At 35.3% G+C, this 19,018-nt stretch overlaps 1 protein-coding gene across 3 annotated transcripts in view; it reads left to right on the top strand.

The window, feature by feature from the left end:
• Nucleotides 1-19,018, top strand: part of arhgef9a (Cdc42 guanine nucleotide exchange factor 9a) — a 152,819-nt gene that overhangs the window by 124,853 nt on the left and 8,948 nt on the right. For all 3 annotated transcript variants that reach the window (XM_088925174.1, XM_088925175.1, XM_088925176.1), the window contains 4 exons: nucleotides 1,314-1,443; nucleotides 10,404-10,535; nucleotides 15,288-15,531; nucleotides 16,426-16,494. In XM_088925174.1, coding sequence (XP_088781300.1) covers nucleotides 1,314-1,443; nucleotides 10,404-10,535; nucleotides 15,288-15,531; nucleotides 16,426-16,494 — 575 coding nt within the window. The remainder of the gene's footprint in view (nucleotides 1-1,313; nucleotides 1,444-10,403; nucleotides 10,536-15,287; nucleotides 15,532-16,425; nucleotides 16,495-19,018) is intronic.

The raw sequence follows: 19,018 nt of genomic DNA, 5'->3' as shown, positions 1-19,018 counted from the left end.
CATAATTGCTGCCAAAGGCACTTCTACCAAGTAATGACCTAGGCAGCTGAATACTCATGCTATCAGTTAATTTAACTTTTTAATATCTTTGCAGGTTCTGCTAATATTAAACCTGTTTCACATATTGAACAGTGTTCAATTTGAGCATTGCAGTTTTGGATAGAAACAGTTTAAAAAAATATATGTGATTCATAAAAATGTGATATTTTTTGAAGAACAGAATACTTTTGGAGGTTATTATACTTTACATTTTCTGTTACCAGAGACATCACTGTAGGTTTATTAATCAGTCTAATAAATTATTTACCAGATAATCTTTTCTAACTGTTGTAGTAAAGATATCCTTGTTTCTATAAAAGAATAAACTTAAACAACAAAGGTGTTAAATGTTACTAGTTTTGCTGCCATGTAAGGCTTAAAGTGCTCAGAAATTGATTTGTCATCAAAATGTCACACTTTACTAAGCTGTGCATTATCTAGCTTTTTATTGCATCCACATAAATTAAATCTCTGTGACTTTAAATATATCTGTCAACAGAAATTGTTATTGCTAGAAATTTATTTTCTTTTTACCTTCTCTGCAGGAAGTGATGCAGGAGGTTGTTGTCATGGTTACTAGACAAGAAATTACTGTGCCAAAAGGAAATGCACTGGTCAACCTGTAGAAAAATATCAGTTTAAATGTCATTTTAAAATATGCTTTTAGTGATTTCATGACCTGTTGGCTTTCAACTTTACGTGCTCTTTTTGAAGACATAAGAGATCTATTAAATTCATATTTACACAAATTTGTAAAGCTGATTACTGCTTTTCAAGTTATAAAATGTAATATATTGCAGACCCAGTGCCAAATTCTTAAATTCAATCTATCTATTGTGTACGACTGCATATAAGGTCAAATAATAAAAGAACAGGGTTTACTTAGTAAGTCAGATTAAACAAATTTTACTAAGGGCATGTTAGAACATTGTAATTCAAATATTTTTTGTTTATAATAAAAAAATCCTTTCCATTGTCATTTGTTTTATTTGGTCCTGGCATTTTTCAATACTCATTTCAGTCCCCTTATTTCCTTAAACCTTGAAGATGAGCTACCTACAGTATAAGTGAAGGAGAGAGAACTATTGTAAATTCTGTAAATATGTTGTACAGTGAGTATATTTTAAATTCTGAGTAGCTCAGGTTGAAAGTATTTACCTTATTTACCTTGAACTGCAGAAATGACAGAAGAGGACTGACTCTGCCGTTCTCCTCTGAAATGAACTTTCTTTTGTCTTGCACACATTTTTTTAGACATTCTGTTTTTTTCCCAGTGATTATAGGTATGTGGCTGCAGCGTTGGCTGTCATGAGAAATGTAACTCAGCAAATAAATGAACGGAAGAGAAGACTGGAGAATATTGACAAGATAGCACAATGGCAGGCTTCCGTCTTGGATTGGGAGGTATGGATTTTAGTATAGGCCAAACTCTTTTCATAAGCTTTTCCAATGATTATCCTTGAGTGAGGGTCGAGTTAATGCTAATCACTTAGTATGCCTAATAGAAGCGTCAAATTTAAAAATACACTTAACTACTTCTTTTTTATTTAAAATGTACTATTGGCACCTGTGCAAGAGAAAGCAAAAAGCAAAACATAAAACAAAAAAAACACTGGTACAGAAACATGCATTCAAAACAAATAGCTTCTGTGAAAATCCTATGTAGTATGAATAGTGTTTGTCAGTATTTAATGGGGCTTCTGACTGTTTATTAAACCAGTAAAGGTAAAATAAAAGACAGCAGGTTGATTGGTGTGGTATGCATATTTATGAGGTGCATCTAAGCTGTGTCGATAGCTGACTGAAACTATAATTATCCAAATAGTGGCACATAAATGGCCAAGTGCCACTGTGGTTGGATGAGCTTAGAATCTTTTCATTTTATACCTCAAGTGTGACTCCTGGGACTGGCTAGGCACCTCTGAGTTTGCAGCATATTCATTCCACAAATTGATGTGAGAGAATAAACTCTCCTGTGAAATTTCAAGTGTATAACATGTACAGTAAATTACAGTACATGATAGCGTTTATGTAAGAGAAAAGTGTGATTTATATTGTAATCCCTCCCTTGTTCGGAGACAGAGGTTGGAGTTGTGACCCATGTTGACCAAGGCTATTAAACGGAAACTGAAAGGCAATGAACCTTTCTTATAGTCTTGAAATAATAATTAATATACTGTATACTGTGTATAATCCTTTAATAAACTACATTTGAAAAATGGATTTGGGCCAATGTACTGTGTAGCAGAAGCTCTCAATTTGAATCGTGAGACATATGGGGGCCTATCTTTTGTTCAAATAAATAATGATAGATATTTTGTATGAATATTTTGGCTGCCAGGTGTGCTGTTCTCCACAATTTATCTTTTTAGCAGACTTGGTTCAAATGGCAGAGAAATATGTCCAGCTGGAGATGAGTTTGACCTGACAGTCACATCTGAAAGAGGAACTGGCATGTTTCTGAGAGTCTTTTTATTTGCAATTTAAATTTTACCTAATACAGTTTTATACTTAAGCAGTTTTTGGCTGCAACATTTAATTGCCCTTTGCTAAATGTACTGTACAACAGAATTCCTGCAGAGACAGCTGCTGTTCAGAAATCTAAACTGTTTTGGAATTGTTCCTGCATGGATGAACAGGCTCTATACTAAGATCAAAGCAGGCATAAGAAAGAAAAAGGAACAGACAGTTTGACTTTGGAAATGGAGTTATAAGATGACATTAAGTTGAAGTAAAGTAATGTATTTTTTGTGAAATGAATCCTGAAATGAAAGATTTTTTAAATGTAATTCTAACAAATTGTCTGAAGAGATTAAATAATCTATTTTTTCAGTACTTTTGTAATTTCACGGAGTAGTGCCTTTTTATTTCTCTGGCTTTGATAAATCTCACCTTGTTTCTTCAATTAGCTGATAACCATACCCTTAATCATCAGACAGTAGATTACATTGAATGATCTCATAATATAATTATGCCTGAGATACGTAAAAGCTCAATACCTTATGTTAAAAATAAAAAAAAAATGCTTTAAAATGGATTTTTGGCATCTGGCATCTTTTTTTACATTAATCAAGAAAAGGTCTGGGCTAATAATTAAAAGAGTTAAAACAGATTAGAAAGATGTTTAAGAGGAAAACACTTTACATTAGTATTAAATGCCATCAGATTACCCCCACTAATTCCATAGCTACAACAGAAGTATTGTGCAAGCAGTAGAAAGTTCCATAAAAATAATATCAAGATAGGATCTGATCTAGTGGTGCTTGGAGAAGGAATGAACAGGCTCCAAATGAAGCACCAGCATTTCTTTGCTGCAGTGAAACTGCCTAGCAATCTACTTACACTGCTACAAGTGAATATGTTTTAACAAAGGTACTTAAGGAGAACAACAAAGGTATTATTTATAGTAGTGAACAAAGAAGAAGAAACCTACTTCCGAAACATAATTCCATTTTGACATATCCAAAACCTGTAAATATGGTTTACAGAATAAAACATAGTATTTAAGTGAATCATTCCATGGTTATGATTTAGGGAACCTAAATTCATAATATCCCAAATGTTGTCCTTGGACTTTTTTTCAACTCTTAACATTTGAATTCCTATTCCAAATACATACATATTACAAGGAGGCAGCTGTGAGAATGATTTATGTAAAATGTAGATGCATTATATTCAACAGATTATAATAATGCAAGTAATCTAATGTTGCAATTATGATCACTCAGAAATGAGTCATTGTGAGTGGCAAGATGTATCTTTTCAAGCAGTAGTATTGTAGGGAAAAGTTGCATACTGGCTTCCACACATCTTCATCTACAGAAAGAGCCCTAATTTGCCAGAGCAGCCATTGAGATATTGAAACTGGTATGTCTTCTTCCGTCTGTCCCTCCAATGTGGATGTGGTTATCTCCACGATGAAGTAAACAGGAATCCTAACAGTGCTTCTAGGACTAAAGGAGTCTTTATGTACTTCACTCTGCTGATGCTGACTGCACATTACTCATTACTCACATTACACCAGTTTCCATGGTGAGGACAAGGGGGTGGTATTTGGAACAAAATTACAATGTAACAGGATACCAAAGCCAGATGTAATCTTCCCTTATCCTTGACTAAAATAAAATTATTAATGCCTCATGCACATTGCATGATACAAAACCTGGTGTAACATATTTAATTAGTAAGACCTGTGAGAGACCCTGTCAGGGTGGTCCCTACTGTAGGTCTGCTTGCACAAAAACACATGATGGCAACAAGAAGCACAGTTTGGGAAGTTTATACCTTTACAGGCCAAGAACAACAAAAACTTGGCACTAAAACAAACACCCAACACTGCTAACACCAGGTACGCCCCTTTTCATAGCAAACAAAAACTTAACTGCACCCATGTTAGAATGTGAATTATTATACCCTCAACCAATCACCCAATATTTGCATAACCCCACTGTGGCTATTTTTAAGTAATTTACAGGTCATGTAGCAACCTCTAGTGGCAGGCCAACTGCAATTACAGGTGTTTCTACATCTTGCCTGCCATACTGTACAGTATGTCTCCTCCTTCAGCTGTCACCAACAGGGAGAGAGATAACCTGCCCTAAAGAAGGTGGGCTGGAGGGAAACTGCTTGCATATGCCTCCCACTGAGTCATATGCCTTCCACTGCTGGTTATCTCCCCACTGAAGGATGCTATGAGTCACTGTTCATTTTTACCAGGACCCACTTTCTCCCAGAGGCTGTTCATGGGTCACCCTGGTGACAATTGTCCTCCACGATGGTGCCTGCAGGGAGAGTATCATTGTCATCCTCATGCAGTGAAAACTGCAGGGAGAGCAGTGCTGTCATTCAGGTGACACTCCCCCCTTAATCTGTATCAAGAGTTGGTCACACAGCCTCTCTCCTTCTGTCGGAGGTTCAGACTTACACAATTGCAGACTTTCATCATTTCCCTCCTCCCGAGTCCCAGGCCAGAGCAAGAATGTCACAGTATCACATCCCTCCTCCTCTGGAGACTCAAGTCAGGGTGGCAGTGGTATTCCACCATGTCCTTTCCTCATTGGAAATTCGGGCCCAAGTGCATCATTACCAGTTTCATGTCTTGGTAAGAAGAGCTGCATCTCCTATAGTTCCTATAGTTCCAAGAAATCTAGGGTCACAGATTGTTGCACTTCTTTCCCACTGACCTCCAGGGGTTCATAGGACATCATTCCACCCTTATCTCTGGAGGCTCTTGGGTTACAGGCTTCTGCACTACCTCGCCTCCTTTTTAGGGCAAGTAAATTATACCACCCCATCTTGCGAGGACTCTTGGGTCTCAAATTGTCACACCTCACTCAACTCCAGAGATTCTTGGATTACAGGTCGTCAACTTCCCAATGACTGATTTCTATCTCAGTCTCTGTAGAAAGAATCCGCTCTGTACTGGTCACTGTCTGTTTATGTTTTATGTTGGAGCCTACAATGAGTGGTCATCTCCTGCTGGGTTGTTTTTCTAGACGCAGTGCTGTGACTCTAATATATTGGAATATGGGGAAATTATACTTTTTAACTCTAAATTGTTCTGATTTCACAAATAGTTCATGTTTGTAATCTGATAGACAAACAGAATGGACTTGCCAAAAAATATTTGCCTTGTGCTAGAAAAACCTTTACCATTTACACTTGTGACCTTTGTGTGAAAGAAGATCATATTATACAGTATATTGTTTTTAGACCTTTATGCTGTTTGTGTCACATACAAAATATCCATGTCTTTCAGTCAAGTTTGGAATAAGTTCTGGAAGGTGTATTGCACTTAAGTAACTCTTCATTTAATGTACAGTACTATGAGCTAGGTAAAATATTGCCACAAAGCATTTCATTAGTCATTGTTAGTGTTTTTCTTCGTGCCTTACTGCTGTAAGGGATGTTGGGATGCTGAATTACAGATTAAGGCATTATAAGTGAATCAATTTAATGTCATATCACCTGCAGTTATACACAGAAAGCAAAGGTGACCTTTAAAATAAGTGGGTAGGCCCAAGTCCCACAACTTGTTTGTGTTTCTGACTGATAATTTCATAATCTTCTTCGAAAGGAATGGTGGATATACAGTAGTTCCATATTGCTAATGAGGGAACTTATTCCACAAAAAGATGGATTTTTAAATTATGAGGCATAGACAAAAGAAGACAGGTGCTTAAATGTATACATATCATCCCAATATTTCAAATTTGAACAGTATATTCTTCTTTTATTTTCTAAGAATCTTATAGATACAGTGAAGAAAAGGAATTGGAATGGTACAGATGGAGTCATTCAGAATGTGCATTAGATATGTTTCCCGCAGCATGCTTGCCATAGCATACAGAAATATAATTCAGGGTGCCAAACAATTTTTTACTGGCCAAAGAATATCAATGGGTGGCACTTGTGGTGCATTAGATGTTAGTGAAACAATTGCTTCATTAAAGTAATCTATTTCACTACTGTACTTCTTTAAATTCACTTAATAGGGAATATCATTATGGAATCTTGTAACTAAAGGGAAACTTTGGTAGCAAAAATAAAAATAACATCTCTGAATGTCATTAATGATATTAATTTACGAATAAGTGTCTTTAACTTGATCTCTTACTGTAGTTATTTTGGAAGTCTTTTGACATACTCATTCTAACTACAATATATAAAGTTTATATACTTTATAAATCTCTTTAATGTTTTAACCTTTTACATGAATACTTTCTTTAGTTATTGTTGTAAAACATGTGTAGTACTTTTTGAAATCCACGTATAAATAGGGAATATTAATATGGAATCATGTAACTAAAATATTGGTAATTTAAAATTTCTGAATGTATTTAAAAATATTACGTATGGATCTAAATATAATATATTTGTGCAGCTGGTAGTGGTACTACAGTATATTCCACTTTCTTCATAAATACCTGCATCATTTCTTTAACTTGTTCACTTTGGATTTGGGTATTTTGAACGCATATTCTAAACATTTTGACATATTCTAATTCAACACAGTTTTGAAGTACATATTGAATTATTAAAAAAATAGAACCCTTTTTAAAAAAAAACTTAATCCCATGTAAAAAAAAAATCAGTTCACTATGAAGCTCATAGATATGAATTAATTGGGCAAACTAAATGATTCTCTGATTTGTATGAATCTAAGAATGTTATTATGCGATACCTATAAACAGCACATCTCTCGACATCACTTTTTTTCAACATTTTTTGCAAAATTGCAAAGCACGTTATGAATGGCATTCGAGAACATATGTTGGGGAAAATAAAATGAAAATGAAATAAAAAAAAATAGGCAGATAAAAATGACTAACACGATTGCAGCTAATCTCATTTGAGTTTATTTCAGTGAGAGAAATGTGTTATACTTATTAATTTAGGTAATTCTGTATTTTTAGAAATTGTATTTTTCATGAAGAAGATAATTAACACCAATCCTAAATATGTGACTGGGATTTGATCACATAAACCTGCTGAAGTTGACAGAAACTGCAAAAATTCCACTTGCTTTTAGAATTGTTTTGATTGAAAGCAGATGTGAAAAGCAAGATTGTATACCATGCTACTTGGGCCAACAATAAATATGTAAATTACAATAAATATAAAAGTCTATGATTTCATATTTATTATTTATAAATCAATTTTTTGAAGAGATCAAAGGAATGTTCAGAGTGTTTACAAACAAGAGAAAGCCATTCAGCCTATGCTGTCCCATTATTCTTCTCTAAGACTTTTTATCATTCATGGTTTGTTTTTCTGAAATTCTAAACCTTTGTTTTTGGCTCTCCTTGTAACATTTCAATTTATTCTTCAAAGCTTATATTCTGTAGTGTTGGAAATATGGAGGAGAGGAAAGGAAGGTTTTGCTTTATAATGGATAAAGTGTAATCCTTGAAGCCCAGTGATAGCCAAAGGGACTAAAGTATATTTTTAGCACATTTTACATCACTAGAGCATAATATAGTGTGAGGTATTTATACAAACCCAACAGATTTTTTGGGACGTATGTCTAATTAGAAACTTTTAAGTACTACACAAAACATGGTCTATGACTTATTTTGTAGAATGGAAAAACACTTTGTAAGCACTATTTTATCTACAGGGATGGATAGGGCATTTTGTAAGAACCTTTGATTTTGTCTTTAAATAAGAAAACAGCTTTAGATGATCAGAAGCAGAATATGGCTGGGGATTTCAAATATTCTATTCCACTAATACATGTATAAAAAGAAACTGGATTTTAAAGTCCTTAATGTGTGTTTATCTTAGGGTGGCTAACACACAGCTTGTATTGTTTACAAGGAGACATAGAAGGGTAAAAAAAAACAGAATAAAACCAAAAATACTTACATATTTTCCCCCAACTGCTATGCTTACGTGTTATTATGAAACTTAAATGCATTGTGCTTTTCTGTTGTCCTGCAACTAAGGACTGATACCAATTTTAAATTTTAAACCAAAAATGTTTGTTGTTAAAGCTCAAGTGGTTATTAAAACATCAGTGCAGAATATGAAAAGATTAAATATCATTTTTATATCTCTCCCTGTAGCTCTTCAACTATGAATAAGGATGACATGTTTAGATAGCTCTGTAGGATGGAGTTAATAAATAGAATAGAATTTCCACAATTGGGATTAAAAAATTAAAAAGAAGGACATTAAATATTAACAATCATGTCGTTTTTATCTATGAGTGCCTGCACTAGATACGGGAGTAGGGTTAGACTATGGAAACTGTAGATGTACGCAGGTTCCACAGTTGTCATAGTTTAACCCAAATAGCTGAATAAGCAGGTTAATACAAAGGTTCTAAAACATTTGATGCTCACTGGAACTTAAGCATACCTGAAATTTTGTAAAAGTCATCTTTAACTGAAAGCATCCACAGTTACTTGCTGTGAATAAATCCACCTATGATGGTTAAATCATTCAGTTGGAATTAACAGTGTCTCTGCACAAGTATAAAGGGCCTGTCACAGCTATCAGGACAATTTTCTATTAGTTTCCACCAGAGAAAATCTTCTGTCAAAATATTTTGTTAATGAAATTTCCCTCTGTAATAAAAGTAGCTCACTAATAGTAACATTTGTAATACTATACATAAAGACTGCATTTATTAAATATGTAATTTTGTTTCAGAAATTAGTGAACTTTGCATCAACATGGTAAATCCCAACAGAGAAATTACCCTTAGAAACTACAGTAGCTTTTGTTTGTGTAGTAACAGATAAAGCACTGTATCTCTGTATTTTTTCCTTTGTTTCAATAGACTTGTACAGATCTGTTTTCATTTTTGGTTAGCAATCACACATAATTGAGACTTGCTCAGAGACATCAATTACATAGTTCTTAAGTAATAGTTAAATACTCCCAAATTTCATAACACTGTTTCATAAATAAGGCTAAATATACATTAATAAATGGACCTACTGTAAATTGACATGTTCCCCAATAGCATGGATGTTCCTGTGTTTGTGATCTGGTCCCTGATTAATTTCTCTTCTCTATCTCATGCTGTCTTTGTATGGTTTTGAAATTCTAACATGTCCTGCAGCAGACACTGCATCCACTTTAGTCAGTCCTGGTTTACAACCAAGTTGATGAACAACTCATTATTCATTGTACACCCCAATACAGCTCCTGACCTTTTCATCCATTGGTCATGAGAGGTTAGGACTGCAACACTGGAACTTGAGACTGACATTTTTTGGCATTTGACTGACATTCTAACCTTTTATAGATAAAAATCTTTACCAAATATTTGTAAATGCACAATAATGTCTGATAGACTTCTCCTGGAGGATAACAAGTGTGCTATTAATAAAAGATATTTTTGAATTTCTCATTGATGTTTTCTGTGGATGGTCCTAGATGAACACACAGCTGGCTCATACTGGATGCACACATACCGTAATTATAGCTGATGGAAAAGAGATGCATTTTTAAATAAGATCACTTTATTAGCCATATACAATTTCTTGCATTAGGAATTTGTTTTTTCATATACCCCAGCTTGCTCTCCATGAGACAGACAGGCAGGGAGAGAGAAGCTTGGGGTTAGAGCACAGGGTCAGCCATTTATACAGCACCTGTGGTTAAGGCCTTGCTCAGGGGCCCAACAGAGTAGGATTCCTACTCCTAGGATTCCTAGTAGGATTTGAACCAGCAACCTTCCAACCGCAGGTGCAAATCCTTAGCCACAGAGCCACCACTCCACCCAACGAAACAGCCACAAGCTTACAGCCAGTCTTCTTAGTGCTGTAAATGTAATGATTTCAATGATGATATCAATAGCCCCAGTGTAGTTTATAAACTTGCTTGACTTTTGGATTAATTTTTCTGATTAGGGTGATGATATTTTGGACCGGAGTTCTGAGTTGATATACACTGGGGAGATGTCCTGGATTTACCAGCCATATGGGAGGAGTCAGCAAAGGGTTTTCTTTCTGTTTGATCATCAAATGGTCCTCTGCAAAAAGGTAAGTTTAAGTTAATTAGTACCTATTAGTACTTTCATATCCTGGGGGATGACTATTGGCAATCTCGATATCAAACATTTTTGAACCACGTTCTGGCATCTGGAGAAATACTGTGTACATGTATGTTTTGTCATGTAACTGCAGCCTCCCTTAGTAGTCTTTGTGCAGTAAAGTGCTGAATAGTTAGATTTTCATGACCGCAGTCTCTGTCAGTAGTGGTCTTGGCCTATTCTTATCCAATTAATTTTTGACCACTGATATCAGCTGAGGTCAAGACCTGGTAGTTCGACAGTGGGGTCAGTAATGAGAAATTTGTTTTGGGCAGTGGAGTTTTCCTAGGCAGCTTGCCATCACTCTTTCATGCTAATTTATTGTTGTCGGAATGCCCTTGTGGCTTTGTATGGCGAGCAGCATGCTGTAAGCCTGTTTGCCACAGTGATTTGCAATAGATGTTGCTGATGAGGAGAGAGGGATTTTTACAGTAATGTTTTTGTAGGTGCAGGATGTTTCTTCGCCCATCAAGGTCTACGATAGAGGGATGGTTTGTAGCCAACCTGTAGCAGCTCGTTTCAGGGCTCCCATGATGTGCTTTGCTTACAAGAGTACTGTAACAGCTTTAGGTGACTGAGAAGTGTCTCTTAGATTTCAGATCAAGTTTGTGACACTTGGAAGAGTAAACACTTCTAATTTCAAAGGAGATATTTCCTGAGGTCTGGGGGACCCTTGAGCAGTATGTTGTCCCTGTGTCTACTTGTATTACCTCCACTTTGTTTTTCCTCCTACCTTTTAAAGACATACTGCATAGATTAATTTAGGTCTCAAAATTGCTATATGCTCTTCCTTCTGTCTCATAGTGCAAAGTTAATATACTGTTACATTAAGGGTTAAACTGAAAACTTGCTTTTTACATGGTCTTTTATAGTTCAAACAATGTTAAAAAAAATCAGATTAAAAGATATTCATTACACTTTGGTCATTCCACTAAGAGTAATGACGTGTGGTAGCTGTCTTGAGTTTGTTTAGTATTTTAATATTGTTAGTAAGTATGAGGATACGTTATAGGAGTATTTTTCATAGTTCTTTTAATAAGATTAATTTATTTCCACAGCTGGAAACTACCTGTTTTTTTGATTCAGAGTTTTCAGATAGGCACCAGTGGAGAAAGCTGCTTTGTAAATACCAGAGCCAGGGGAGGACCAGAGGTTCAGATGAAAAGCCAAGAAATTCTTCAAGCCCAAATGAAATTTGAACAGTGGTTAACTTAAGAATGACTGCTTGACATGTTTCATAATTTAGCATGAAAGATGTCTTTGTGGTTCTATTTTTAGCAACTTTTCAACACTATCCTTTTAAAAATGATCCCTTGGGCTATAATGAAGGTTTCTTGTTTTCTTCAGAGCAGTGCCTTATCAGCAGATATGTTATTCCACTTGGTAGTTTAAAATGTCCAGACATTTCTGCAGTGATTTGATCCATTTAGTTAATTCCAAGAGCACTGTTATGATTACTAGGAATATGAACATTTAACAATATACAAAAAGGACTAAAAGAACACATGCCACAATTGATCATATCAATAACATAGGTAAACCTGACTAATGCTTTGTTAAAAGTGTTGACTCTAATGTTCAGTCAACCTTTTTAAATGAGCCTTGTTATGATACCTAAGCCAGATGAATTATAGGACCCAAAGTGGTGACTAGTAGATCTCAATTAAAATAAGGGGAGTTAGAAGGAAAATCTGAGTGTACTTATCCAAATCAAAGTTCAAGAGTCGTGGTCAAAGACAGGTTCACTGGTTAGGAAGCCAAAGGTTCAGAAGCCAAGTAATAAGTGAGGAAATCTCAAAACAGAGACAAGGAGCTCCACTTGCTGAAACCAATACTGAGCATTGTGGGGAAGGTGGTGAGGGCTTAAGTATTCTGGGAGGTAGCGGGTGTGGTGATGAAGGAAAGGTCTGATTGGTTGATTAGTTAATGCGACGGCATTTGCAGGAATTGGATAAGACTGGAGTCTGATTAGGAACAATGGGGGTCGTTTGTGGGAGTTGCATAGGGTTGGATTCTGATTGTGAACAGTCGTGACACTCAAAATATAAACAACAATATGACAGACTATAGCATTAACCAGGGAAGCCCCAGGGATCTGCACACATGAAAACTCACACCGATCAGTGAAGTGAAGTCCAGGAGGCTTTAGTGTAGGCCTTTTCAGGTTCTCACAAAAAATGCCTGGCCAGGCATTGTTTTCTGATCAGGTTTGAAAGCCCTGCAGAGAGATTGTCCTGCTGTGGCCTACTGGCCACGATTCTAAGAGGATGTCTTTTTTGATGCAGAGAAAGGGAAAAGCTCAGCTTCTTAAAGGTTTGCTTAAGTTGGGTCTTCTAATTTGGATTTGGAGTTCGACTGTGAGGTGAGAAACTGGCAAAGTCTGCTTGCGCATACTTTGTAACTGCTGTGCTGCGTGTTGATATTCAGTTAGTGTATACGGAAAAAAGTCCTATTTTGTACTATTCTGATGATGAGGTGAAATCATAGTGGGGCTCTTATCTAAAAAAACTTCTGTAGTTTTCTACAGTCTCTCTCTTCCAACCTGGTAGCTTCTTTTGGCTGTGGTCTTTTTGCTTTAGCAGTTTGGTATCGTAGATAGTGGTACTCAAAGTTACCTGACATTGCTGTCAAGTTGCTAGGATTTTTGAGAGCAATCATAGAATGTGGTGCACAACTCGTAATGATTGGTGGTGATTGGTCATAACATTGTCAGGTGGAGTGGAAAGTCCACATGGGTTATTTCTTACCAGTGGGGGATTCTGGTGCTGTCTGTGGATTTATGATAGGTAACTTCCAGTAAGAGTGCGAGCTCAGATGTGCCTTTGAATTAGGGCTGGGTGATAATTCGATAACGTTAATTATCGCGATATAATTTTCCTCGATATAATTTTAACAAAAGTTCGATAAATGTTCGATATATGTTTATGCTTTGCACATCATATGCGTATGCGCAAAAAATACTGCGCAGCTAACCGGGCAGCTAACGTGGTGGTGTTTACCCACACGGTGGTGGCTGACAGGATTGTAGTTAGAGTGGAGAAATGAGCGACACTGAAGCAAATGTAGTGCTGCCAACGACCAGCTCAAAGGATGCTGACATCGTCGACAGAAAAGGTCATTCAACTTCGGTAATTTGGAGAGCACTTTAAACTTTGCAGTCTGTCTGAGCCATCTTCTATGTGTGTTTTATCACACTGCAGTATTTATTTTTTCTATTAAGATATTTATTTTGTAAGTTTTACTCATGCATATTTTGACATAAAAAAGACTTGAACACTCTCTACCTCAGATTTGTTTAATGTTTCTGCTGTTTGGCAAGTGTTTGTTGTGTTCTTAAAATAAAGAGTTGTTTAATTTACCAATTAACTGTCTGGTTTCTTCAACTTTTACTCAGGAGAAAAAATCTGCCTTTAAACTTGTAAGAAATAATGATTTTACATTTATTGTGATAATTATCGATATCGGCTGATATGAAAATTTTTTATCGTGATAATGTTTTTGGCCATATCGCCCAGCCCTACTTTGAATTGGAATTGCGGACTGACAGCTGTTTAATTTGATCATAACGGTACATCACTCACGATGTGAGAGAATCCAGTTACCAGAACTAATTCTCAGAAACTTTCCTAAGGAGCCGCTGTAAAGACCCATGTGAGCAGTTTCGCACATGCTAATGAATTTCTGTTGCTTGTGAGTATGATTGCAGAAATATTTTCTAACATCACCAATATTTAATATCCTTCTTATGAACATGTATCTTATTTGACAGATGAACTGAGGTTTTTGTTCAATGTACTTGTTGTGTTAATTCAGATTTTTATTTTTTTTCCTAGAAAAAAACCCATAAGCACTTACACAAAATTATTTACCAGCCTTTATACTAAGGCATTCATTCTTTGAATTTGTGTTTTGGTTTTTTTTTTGCCTTGTGTTCAAGCATCAAAGTTTAGCTGATTGCCAGAGATACCTGGAGCAGAGCATAGCAAGTTGAATACTTGTTGATTTTTCATGCATTTCTTTAATCTCACCTATTTAATTACACTTCTTTAATAAAGAAGATGAAGAACATTTACAGTACAAAACTGCCAGGCCATGGGAATAGAGATTAAGTTTATTAACAAATTCTAGAATCTTGGCAAATAAGTAGTAAAATAAAAATGAAGCGAGTGTAGGATTTGGAGACAAGTTGCTGACATGAAACAGATTGCTGTTAACAAATTTACACAGTGAAAAATAGAATTGTGGGACTTCTGACAAAAATATTGATACATTTCGTAAGTAAATGTTCTGTTTTTGAGAGCAGTACTTGTTGAATAACGTGTGTAACGATATATCACAGTACACTACACATTACCTGACTGCCTTACTTGCTTTGTGTTAGCAAAGATTCTAGTGTATCTTAGTTTTAGTTTCAATTGGAATTAAATTTTTTGTTGCCATGTTTGAAAAGACAAAATAACATTGTTATAATATCTTTGCATTTTCTATAATATTGTATAATTCTGTATTTTAAATCTTAATTTTCATTGATCTGATTTCGCATAGAAATTCAATTACATAAACTACCTCAATCAGCAATGCTTTAGAAAATAAGAAGCCCTGGCTGGTTTATGTCAGGGTTGTTGTGGCAGCTGAATTAATCTAAACCATAAGTGTTGCCAGCTTGGACAGCTTGTGATGTGTGTTGTTTGTTTTCCTGTAGGACTTGATACGCAGAGACATTTTGTACTACAAGGGTCGTATCGACATGGACAGGTATGAAGTGATAGATACAGTTGATGGTCGGGATGATGATTTTAATGTCAGCGTCAAGAATTCCTTCAAACTACATAACAAGGACACAGAAGAGATTCACCTGTTCCTTGCCAAGAAGCTTGAGGAGAAGCTAAGGTGGCTCAGAGCTTTCCATGAAGAAAGGAAAATGGTACAAGAAGATGAAAAGATAGGTGAGTTGTCTGTTTTGTATTTCCAACAAAGAAAAAAAACAGATACAGTATGCGGTCGGTTGGCATATTCAATTTCTCTACCATTCTTGGGTGACCCATTAGAAGTTCCAGAGTCCCTAATATTGCGGTACTTAGAATTTCCAAATAAATCCATACAGTACATCTGTTTGAATGCATGCATGTTTTATGGGCTTTAGATGCTGATGATATCTTTCACATATTTTGTTCTGTGAGTTCATTATATTCTTGCCAAGTACTTGAATTTTAAATGACGAAAGAGAATGGTTTTCGTTTTTGCAGACATTTCCAAATTTATCAATACCTAGTGAGATTTCAGAATTCATTAATTTCTATTAGGACATTTCTAAGAGTTTTACTCTTCAAAAATATGTGACTAATTTTGTATTCATTGGGGTGCTATGATATATATTCAAGGAATGATTTATTAATAAATCCAATTACATCCCTGTACATGAATCCTAGTTTATTTATATTTCAATATTGGGAAAATAAAACCTATTTTTTAACTTTTCACATAATCAAGATACTATACTACCAGGTAGCTAACCCTTTTCAATGGTACTTCCTCCAGTTAGTAATACTATATTTAAATTTATCCTAGATTTGCAGTTTGTTTCCTATATACCGGTAGTAGAGCTTTGGTTGGTAAAAATAAATAAATACATTTCAGCCTCCTCTTCTGCTTGCTTTTTAGAACTTCAAAGAATGGCACACAGTATAAAAAATTAAAGTGATCAAATTTTGACTAGGGATGTTTATACTGTGTAAATTATTTAATTGGCTGGAGTACATTTTGTCATTGCATTTTTCAGAACCACCTAAAACAGATCTGTAGAATTTTTAGTAATTTTACTTTTTTGTTTGAATTTTCAGGGTTTGAAATTTCAGAGTATCAGAAGCGACAAGCTGCCATGACAGTGCGAAAAGTGACTAAACAGAAAGGTGAGGGAACAAAGAGACACCAGGTGATCCTTTGTGCCTTTCTTCTTATCACTTTAGATTTCATGAGTGTGTCTTTTTATTTATGAACATGTAATATCTTGCGCAACATAACATTTCCTTATCTGTCCTTTAATATCTCACATATATACTCTCTTTTACCAACTTTTTACAGAACAAAAAGTTTGAGGTTTCTCATGCCCCTAGGTCCTATTAAATCCATTGTTATTATTTTCTGTGGAAATCTGAAAATTTGAATTGTGCTTAAAATGACTAACTTTAGCTGACAGACTCAAACCTCTTTTGATTTTGCCTAATTCACCATGTGCTGTATATTACTGTAAGAAACTGAGACTGAAGACATTTCAAACATTTCATTATAAGTTATATCTGTTTTACCCCTGTTCATCAAATTATGGTACCAGGAGAAATTCTCTTATGGAATTTACTTACTTATTACTATATGGAAGTTAAAGAAAACAACATCAGCAAAACATAGTAATGGAAAGGACTCTATAAAATGCTCACTCATAAATAAGATAATATGTCAGTTGCTAGCAGAAGGCATTAATAAAAAGAAAAACAAGAACAGGAATCTAGATTGAGGAAACTCTCAAATGTTGCCGTGAAAATGGAAAAATGGGCCATGATTCTTTAAAGCTGATGTGAGAGACTGATTAACAGTTACAGGAAATGGCAAGCTGAAGTAATTGTTGCTGAGGGAGAAATCACCAGTTGCTGAAACTAAACGTTGCTGAATCTTATTCTTGGAATAAGTTATGCATATTGTGCCATATTTTATCAATTGTAAATAGAAAACAGTGAAACATTAATCACAAAAACAAATATTATGCAGAAGTAATACATTCCAACTAACACAATGACCAATTTCTATGGACAAAAATACCCATGTTACTCTCTTATCTGACCACAGATGTTTGCAGTCTCCTGCAAATCAAATCCAGCAGGATGCAGGATTTTAGATGTTTTTTTTTCAGTTTCACACTGGTCTCCTTTGTAGAGTAACCAGGATATCCCTGAATCATGGACACTTTCTTCCATCTCAGCCACTAAACTGTATTTTTTTCAAAGTCACTGTTGGCCGCATAGTCCTAATGAGTTTCCTCCTTGCCCAGCTGCTCAGTTTGGAGGGACATCCTGATCTTGTCACTGTTTTTGGTATCTACTACTTCTGAATGACTGACTTCATCATGCTCAAAGAGGGTCTTTGAAGTGTTCTGTACCTTTCTCTTGATCTGTGCTTTACAGTAACATTATCCCTGACTTTCTTTGAAAACTCTTTAGTTTTCATGGTTGTGTCTTTGCTTGAAATTCACTAACTGAACAAGGAACCTCACAGAGACAGGTGTTCCTATTCTGAAATCATGAGACCTATTATTATTGCACACAGAGGCAGCTCATCTAATTGTGTGGCTCATTAAGGTGATTTTGTACACCTGAATTAATTTAGATTTGCCACAGCAAAGGTTTTGAATACTTATGCAGTCATGACTAACATTTGTCTTTGGAAAATTGAATTATAATTGTACTTTTTGTTTTCTAGATTGAATCTGTGGGGTAAGCTGTGCATAAAACAAATACTAATTGTGATTTCGACGTGTCGTGACTGCAAGCTTTAACAAAAGCAACAAAACGTGAAATTTGTGCATGGGACTAAATACACCCTTTTTAGAGCAGCAGTGTTCTTTGGATTACAGTATTTCATTCTGTTTTGTCAGATTGATATACAGTAAATGTTTATTAAAATAAAATGTAAGCAGATTTTTACAATTAAGACATATTTTCTGAATATCTTGCACAATAAAACAGTTTTAGGTTGTCATTTCCATATCCGATCTGTATCAACTTAGAGCTTATCCTGGCATTAAACAGATGAGAGAGCATGTGAATCCCTTCCTGAACTGGATGCTGATCCATCACAAGAATTACTCCAGCAATGTTGGTACACTTTTGTACAGCTGGGTGGACTGTGGTAAAGAACCGCACTTAAGGTACAATAGAAAGTCTGCCATGGAGACTTGAACACACAACCCACCTGTTTTTTTTCCAAAAGAGCTACCCACTATACTACATTATACCTAGAAAAAAAATGTAGCAGGCTTTAAATGTTATGCATATTCAGAAAGGTATTTGTAGTTAACATTTTGAAATAGGTGGAAGTTGGAAAGCTATAATAAGTGTTGTAACTGCCCATTGTAATGAGTCAGGATTGCTAAAAACTAAAATGGTGTTTGGGAAAGCTGCATTTTTAAAAATCACATAGAAAGAGATAGAGTAAAGGTATGCTGCTACAGGACTCTATTTTGCTATACTGTTTTATTCTGAATTCTGCAATTCTGCAAACAATTCTGCAATTCCTAACACATAGAAAACATAAGACAAGTTTGGCTAATTGATATTGCCAATAGTGCATGAAATATGGTGTCTCAGCTTTTAGATCACAGTTTGAAAAATTGCTTGGAGCAAAGCAGACACAACAGTCATTTATCATGACAGAGGTTTTACT

This window comes from Atractosteus spatula, chromosome 9 (genome assembly GCF_055471065.1).
Source record: "Atractosteus spatula isolate fAtrSpa1 chromosome 9, fAtrSpa1.hap1, whole genome shotgun sequence".
Lineage (NCBI taxonomy): Eukaryota > Metazoa > Chordata > Actinopteri > Semionotiformes > Lepisosteidae > Atractosteus > Atractosteus spatula.
This window is presented reverse-complemented; position numbering and strand designations above follow the sequence as displayed.